This window comes from Apus apus, chromosome 9 (assembly GCF_020740795.1).
Source record: "Apus apus isolate bApuApu2 chromosome 9, bApuApu2.pri.cur, whole genome shotgun sequence".
Classification (NCBI taxonomy): domain Eukaryota; kingdom Metazoa; phylum Chordata; class Aves; order Apodiformes; family Apodidae; genus Apus; species Apus apus.
In genome coordinates, this window is record NC_067290.1 from 19,362,640 (window position 1) to 19,370,703 (window position 8,064).

The 8,064-nt window shown below is 42.1% G+C and overlaps 1 protein-coding gene across 7 annotated transcripts in view; it reads left to right on the plus strand.

Annotated features, from left to right (window-relative positions):
* The window catches only part of CNTN6 (contactin 6), a 107,056-nt gene extending 99,321 nt beyond the window's left edge, over positions 1–7,735 (plus strand). For 5 of the 7 annotated variants that reach the window (XM_051627805.1, XM_051627806.1, XM_051627808.1 and 2 more), the window contains 6 exons: positions 503–737; positions 1,289–1,404; positions 2,295–2,481; positions 4,995–5,107; positions 6,747–6,915; positions 7,563–7,735. In XM_051627805.1, the coding sequence (XP_051483765.1) occupies positions 503–737; positions 1,289–1,404; positions 2,295–2,481; positions 4,995–5,107; positions 6,747–6,915; positions 7,563–7,669 (927 nt within the window). In that variant the 3' untranslated portion in view covers positions 7,670–7,735. Of the gene's footprint in view, positions 1–502; positions 738–1,288; positions 1,405–2,294; positions 2,482–2,683; positions 2,793–4,994; positions 5,108–6,458; positions 6,916–7,562 lie in introns of those variants that run through there. The other 2 variants (XR_007890361.1, XM_051627809.1) reach the window with 2 other exon arrangements.
* Positions 7,736–8,064: the final 329 nt, after the last annotated feature.

An 8,064-nucleotide genomic window follows, 5' to 3' on the forward strand; every position in this document is an offset into this window, starting at 1 on the left:
TCTGCTCTAAACAAACCTAAATAGGAGTATGTTCATGCACTTGAGACTGTCACTTGTGCTAAAAAAAAGTCCTGTTCTCACATGCAGGCAATTATCCAGTTGATGCAAACTTCTGTCTGTACATTTACTCCTTTCCTGACTCCTTTTTTTAAAAAAAAATAATTTCTTTAAAATTATCATTTCTATACCCCTTTGGGAAAAAAAATAATCAGCTACAACCTGTGCTGAATGAAATGCTTTTAATTTTGAAAACTTCATGCCTAAAAGAGAATAACTTTAATGGAGCTGATCAGATCTTTTGTTCCCAAATTGATTGCCTCAATAGATTTATTATTTTGATTTTTATTTCAATATTACATTGACTGATGGAGCAAACATTATTATCTTCTCTGAGGCACAGTCAACTAAATCAATACTGCTAAAATATACTCAGAGAATGAAGATTCAATTAAAAGAGTGTTTATGTGCAAATGCTTAATGACTGACTGCCTTGTCCCCACAGCCAGTTCCAGAAGAACTACAAAATGGGGAAGGTTTTGGCTACATCCTTATGTTCCGTCCTCTTGGCTCAACAACCTGGACCAAAGCAGTGGTGGCTTCAGTGGAAGCAAGCAAATATGTCTACAGAAACGAGAGCATTACCCCCCTGTCTCCTTTTGAAGTGAAAGTTGGGGTCTACAACAACGAAGGAGAAGGGACCCTGAGCCCCATATCCATCGTCTACTCAGGAGAAGATGGTAACGGCTGTTGCTCTTACCAGTGATGAGTGTGTAGCATCAGTAGGTCCCAGATAAGATCAGACAGGTCTCCACAGGGATATTAAGGAGCCTGCTAAAAGCTGCTCATTGAAGATTGATAAGAGACATGAGAAGGAAGAGGGGGAAATGGAAGTTAAAAATAAGCAAGGGGCAGACTTTCAGAACTGCTTTATGCAGACAGCATGGTTATTTGTCCCCAGGGAGCTCCTGATGAGTGGGCGGGAAAATCAGGAGACATTCAAAAGTGTAGCTGTCAGACAGTCTTGCTCTTCAGACCCCTCAGCGCATCTGTTCTTCTCAGAAGATCTGTCCCAGCTTAATGGTAATGACCAACGTTGAAAACTTAGGGTTTTGCTGGTGCTCCACAATAAACGGGTGGCAAAGCCAGCAATTCACAACAGGTTTCCTGATCCTCTGCCTGCTGCTTCCCCCTAGACTCCTTTTCTCTCTTCTTGCATCTCCCTCAGTTCCTGACACAACCCTTTTGGTAGCACAGTGTCCCACCAGCTGTGTTTTCTCCCGCCGTGCAGAGCCGCAGATCGCACCCGCGGGCGCCTCGGCCCTCAGCGTGTCGGCGGCGGAGGTGGAGGTCTCCTGGCAGCCCATGGCATGGAGCAGGCACACGGGCAGGGTGCTGGGCTACGAGGTGAGGCAGCTGCTCCTGGTGTCTGACACCTCCCACACGTCCCTTTCCTGGCCACATTTGTATTCCAGCTCCTCCTCGACAGACAAGGGAGCTCTGCCCGACTCTCATTAGAACCACTTCACCTGAGATCATCACCAGCATTTACAGACCAGGAATGCAGCTCTGTCTCAGGCTTTTTGTGATGTAAATTAAAACCTCAAGATTAATCATTTGTGATGGCTACTCTAAAAGAGGTCGTGCTTGATGCCACAAAGCAGAGCAGATCCTCCCTGCTCTTACACAGCTGTCTGAGCACGATGGGTCCTTGACCCCTGGGGGCACACGCCCTGTCGCATTGCCTGCAGAAAAGACCAGGATAAATGCACCTCACTGCTCTTCAAAGCTTCTTCTGCAGCCAATCTGAGAGGCTTCTGGCTTCTCACACCTCTGAGAATCATAGAATTGTTTTGGTTGGAAAAGATCTTTAAGCTCCTCAGTTCCAACCATTAACCCAGCACTGCCAATGCCACCACCAAACCATGTCCCTAAGTGCCACATCTACACGGCTTTTAATTCCCTCCAGGGATGGGGACTCCACCCCTGCCCTGGGCAGCCTGTCCCAGTGCCTGGCGACCATTGCAGTGAAGAAATGTTTGCTAATATCTTAACATTTCTCACCTTATCAAAGGTTTCCTTTTGGACATCTATAAAGTTAAGGATTTCACTTACTTCCTTAATTGGTATTCAGGCTCTGAAAGTTTATTTCTTCTCGATAAATATTCATGCTTGGTTTTATTGCTACTTTTGATTACAAGAAATCCTGTATTCCCTGAAATCTTGACTGTAAGCATGTCTGCATCTATAGGTGATGGAAAACGATGAATTGCCTGTTCTTTGTGCTCACTTTCCAGGTTTTATATTGGTCTGATGATCCCAAGGAAAGCACAGCTGGTAAAGTCAGAGTCAGTGGGAATGTAACAGCCAAAAATGTCACAGGACTAAAAGCCAACACAGTGTATTTTGCAACAGTTCGAGCTTACAACACTGCAGGGACGGGGCCCTCCAGCCCCCCAGTAAATGTCACCACTAAAAAATCACGTGAGTGTTCAATTTTGTACAACAAATGTTGCAAACTCCCAGGTGTGCTAGTGACATTTCAGCTTGCTGTGCCCCACCTCTGCTAAATGTTGCAATATCAAAGAAAACCAGGGACCAAATTCCATCATAAAATTAAGCAACAAAATGTATGACTACCTATAGAAGCTGTTTCTTAAGGACTCAAACAGGATTCTTCTCACAGGCAACTTCTAAATGGAAAACAGACTCATCTCTGGAAATAATTACCTATATTCCTATGTGCCTATGTATGAAAGACAAGTTAAAGACATGGCAGTCAAGTGACAACACATGTAAGGAATACATTTGCTTTTGTTTTACACTGACTTCATCTTCTGTCCAATTCAGGACTGTGCTAATGGTTCATTTAAAAATCAAAGTCAAAATAAGCCTTTTAATATTTAAAAACATAGATTAAAATTTTAAGCTCTGGTCTCTGAAAGATGCAAGCACTTTCAGTATGGGGAGGGATGATATGACAAGAGGATATAAACAGTGTGCATCTGCAGCAGGAGCTTTAGCTGTAAGGTAATAGCTCTGTCTCCCAACTCATCAGCCAGGATTCCTAGTGTTCCTTGCCTGCTATTATCGTAGAGACTCAGCAAAACTAAGAAGGTCCTTCTGCCAAACAGGGCAGTTCTGATTGAAGCGTCCGTATCGAAGATCGATTTAAGGTCTAAGTTGATATCCTAAGTTAAAAACTATTTCGGAAGGTGGAACTGATCTCCTCCTCCCAGGAGCACACTGCTCTATTAGGAGCTCTTGTGAAGCTCAGCTCCTCTGCTTCTTTACCTGTATCTCATGGGTTTCAGACCTTTCATTGCTTTTTCTTTACAAACACACACACCAACAGATAGAGACACTAGAGATGCTCGGCAAGGGTAAACTCAGTGCAGCAACAAAGCCTAGTGTTGCCTGAAACAGGGGAGTACTCTCATTAACCTAATAATCTTAAGCACATACTTGGGACTTCTAGTATTCTTGACACTGTTGATTATAAGGAATTAGTCAAGGAAATGATCTGCTAATCTTAGATCTGAAGAACTGTCTGCAGGGTTTTTACTTGTGGACATTACTGCGGATTTAGGAAGTGCTCCATTTCCAGCTCTTCTGGTCCCTGCTGTAGAGCAAAACCAGAGAATTTTGTTTTGAAGATCATCCTGTGTTGTTTTTTAAGCCCAAGGACTATGAATTAGGGTGGGTTTAAGTGCTGTGCTAAAAAGCTTTGACGAAGGCAATATTCCCCCAGATTTGAGTGTTTCCAAGCCTTTTCAGAGTACACAGTCAATGAAGTATTTGACATCTTTGTCTCTTGTGAGCTTTTTGTTATCAAATTCATTAGACAAATATTTGCTGAAAGCAACAAAGAGGTTTGCAACCACATTTAAATAAATTTACAGTTTTATGTATGTTAATGTATCTAAATGCCTTCAGAAAGAAAATTACTCTTTTTTCCAGCACTGACACGAGGGCTCAAGGGAAAACATCTGCTTATATGCACCTGGGTGGTCCTTTCCCTACCAGTGGGATGGATTAAACTTCTGCAGTCATGAAGCAGCTAGATAGGAAACAACTGGCACCCTTAATTTATTGTCTCCATGTGAAAGGAAAGAAATTATGGAGTATTACCAACTCAACAGTGGCTTCCAAGCTGCAGACATTAATCATCAGTACACAGGAACTGCAGGGAGAAAGGAAGGATCTCAGAAGTTAAGCATTTTAAAGTCAGATCTGGGATAGTCACCACATGATTCACCAAATCTCCTCTCCTTTTTCTTAACTCTGTTCAAGTCCTTATTTCCTCTAACACCTGCAGTGCCACCCTCCCAGGCAGGGGCTGGGGGATGCACCACGGAGAAGGAGATAACGTGTTTCTCCACAACTGAGACACAGTTCAAAGGCACAGTTTCAACTCCGCATGTTCACACAGGATTCGATTTCAGTCACTTGTAGGCAAATTTTCAAAGTCCTGGCACTTAGACATAAAAAGCCTTTGAAAAGCTTCTCTCAGCCTATTGTGCTGAGAATTTATAAAATCCTACAATGTTTCATGATGTATCACATGGAGGCTTTAATGTGTAGCTCTTTGTAACCTGTCCTCATGGCTGATGAAAATCTTTGCTTTTGTATTTTGCTCTTAGTTTTAGCTTTTTCTGCAATCCATACAGCAAAACATTCTCCAGGACATTAAAATACAGACAGGAACAACACAGAACTCCAACCAAATCTATCAAATGTAACTTGAACTGTCAGACATTGTCAGGCTTTTCCCAATTTCAGAAATGAACTCTCACAGTAAGTGGTTCTGTGCTAAGAACAGAACTTTATTCTGAGTAATATGAGAGTAATGATGGACTGTGAAATACTTTTTTACTCTTTTAGATTTGAATCACCCATGCATTTGCTACCTCCATCTCAGCAGCTTGTTCAATTACACTATGTAAATTAATATTCAGTTGTATCTTGTGATTATCATCATCTTTTGTTTTTTAAAGCACCGAGTCAACCCCCAGCAAACATTGCCTGGAAGCTGACAAATTCCAAAATCTGTTTGAACTGGGAGCATGTAAAAACAATGGAGAATGAATCAGAGGTGCTGGGCTACAAAGTGAGTAATTTCTTTATCTCATTAATTAGACATGGTGGTTAGAATAGAGGCACAAATAGTGACTTGCTGAAAGGCAGCTGTTTGTTACCTGGAAAAGAGTGACTGTTGTGGAGCAGCTGGCTGACACTTATACCAACAGAACTGCTGTGCTCAGTCAGAGCAGGACCTCTTCATCCTAATCCAGGGATTTTCTGGCCCCAGCAATGGATCTTGCCCCCTTTCCCTTGTAACCTTACTCATCTAAGGTTCTTGCATTCACATATTTTTGGGGAAAGAGTTTGCCATACATATGGGAAAGAGAGAACAGTCTCTGAAGCATTAAAGACAAGTATAGAACACAATAATTTTCACTCTCTGGCAATTCCTAAATGTACCTTTGAAAAGAGGCAGTAAAGATCAATGCGAGTGAAGTAAAAAACACTTTCACAAAACTATTTTTTAAGGAAAGCCAAATTTAAAGTTTGTTTTCAGTCTCATAGCAACATTTTTATACTCCTGAAGGACTGCAAAAGTGGAGGTGGAGAGTGCTTACATGAGGAAAGGGTCTCAGGATCCTGATCCTCATGTTGTGGGGCTGTTCACTGTCTGCACAGTTATTTATGCCTAGGGAGGAAAAGGGCTCAAAACCCCTGAATCTTTCTTGAAAACATATTTTATTCCACCCTAGTGAGTGTGTTTGAGTAGCTCCACATGCTGGGGAAAAAGTTAAAAGTAGACTTCTAAGCTTTTTCCCTTGTGTCTAACTTACCTGCTTCTAGGCTGCATATACTTACTCCATTTTGATGCAGAATTTTAAGTACTTGCTGTGATATTTATGGTCTGATCCCTCTGTCTCCTGCTTTTGCTCTTCCTAGCATAAAGAGGTCAGAAGATTAGCAAGAGAAAGGAGTCAGTCAGTCATTGCTGTGCTAGCAAGGAGCCAAGGCTTTTTGGAGGAGAAAGGCTGATCATGGTCTGTAGGATCCCTGTCTAGACTCCCCAGGCTGCTCTGCTCCTTGGCCCAAGGCCCTCAGTGCAAGCAGGCCCTGCATCTGCTGTGTTTACTTGCAGAAATGTGCATCCTAAGTGGAAATCCAGATGATACTATCCACATTTCTGTCCTTTCTTGAAGTCTTTAAAAAGATACTGCTGTGCAGTGTCCAAGTGTTAATTAGCAGGTGGTAATTAGACACAGAACTCAACGTGAATATTTCTATTTGACTACAAATGCTCACCACAGCCAGGCAAAATTTAAAAAAACCACAAACAACCCTAAAACCTCAATTCCTGAAGTGTCAGATGAATTCTGGGTATAAAAGGTGTTAGAGATGAGAGTCTTGCTTAAAGGTGTGTCTAACTTCCATATTCACAGCAGAGCACAACTGCACTGGATAAGGATTTCATCACCCTGCTGTCAAGGTGAGCCTCAGTTCTAGCAGACAAAGGCTCTCCTGAAGGGTGAGTAAATGCCTGCTGTGGTCTGCATCACTGAGCCCTGCAGAATATATTTCTGTGTTTTGAATGAAGTTTAATACTCTGCAGGATGCTGATAGTGCTCTGAAAAGTTTGGGACATGACAGAAGATATTCTCAGCCAAAAAAATCCATTAAAACTTAAAAAACCCTACAAAACCTCTTGTTTCTAATCCCTTTTTGCTTAGATTTTGTACAGACAAAATAGACACAGCAAAACACATGTCCTGGAGACAAACAACACTTCAGCTGAACTTCTGGTACCATTTGAAGAAGATTATCTGATAGAAATAAGGACAGTCAGTGATGGTGGGGATGGCAGCAGCAGTGAGGAAATCAGGATTCCAAAACTGTCAAGTACGTGAGATTTTCTTTTTCTCTGTTACTGAATAATAAGAAACCTGAGTGCCTCTGAGAAGTACAATAGATTAACAGCTTCCATCACCTCCCGTGGTTAGTGATGCTGCTGGGTAGATGGAGATTTGTCTCCTTCACTCTCACATCCATTAGAGGAGGAAGTATTTTGCACACCCCCTAGACATGACCTTAGTGTAGGGCTCCATCTGCCCTGGCCTGTCATGCCTAGGGAGGGACAGAGAAGCAAGATTTGATGCTAAAGTCAGAGCTGATGCTCTCACACACAACAGAGAACCTCAGCTCTGCTCCATGGCTGGGGTGGGGATGCCCAGGGTCCAGCCCCTGCTCTCGTAAGTATCTTATTATTCATAAGCACCTTCTTATCCATGCAAAGTGGAGCATAGTTTAGCAATATACTAGACAAAGCCTTCCTAACAGTGGATATTCCCAGGGAGGTTGAGAAGCTGATTCAAACCCACGGAATTGCTGCTACAACTTAAAAAAATAAATAAACAGAGAGAATGTTTGTGGATGTTGCATTTTAAAAACAGAGCCAAGATTGTGGTTATGCTTGAATACATCAATCAACTTTCTCGTGACACAAATTTCCTTTTGTCAGAAAATGTTGTGTGCTTGTATTTTTACAGGTTTGAGCTCTGGAGCAATAAAATTGTCCCAAAGAGTAAACCATATACTGGCACCTGGGATCCTGCTGTTGAGTTCTGTTTCTTATCCACTTCTCCTTGATGATTAAAGCAATTCTCAGCCTTGGACTTTTACAAATAAACAACGTGTAGATTTTATCTTAATTCCTGATAATCAGTGGAGGGCGGGGGGGGGGGGGGGAGATAGAAGTGGTCTATTGTTAAGAAAACATTAAGTAGCAGTATTACATGAGTTTTTAAAAATAAGCTGTACCTGTATATGCTTTAATTGAATGAGTGCTGCCAAACATAAGCTGAGGCTTTAAGGGGGGCAGTCTCACATTTTTTACAAGCAGTGGTTCTTACTGAGACTCCCAGGTAATGGAGTGGCAGCCATAAAAGGCCTGTGCCAGGCTCTTGTGGCTGAGAGAAGAACAGACTTGCAATTGCCTGTGCTGTGGGTATTATTTATCTCAAGTTCTTCAATGTAACCTGTAAAAAAAAG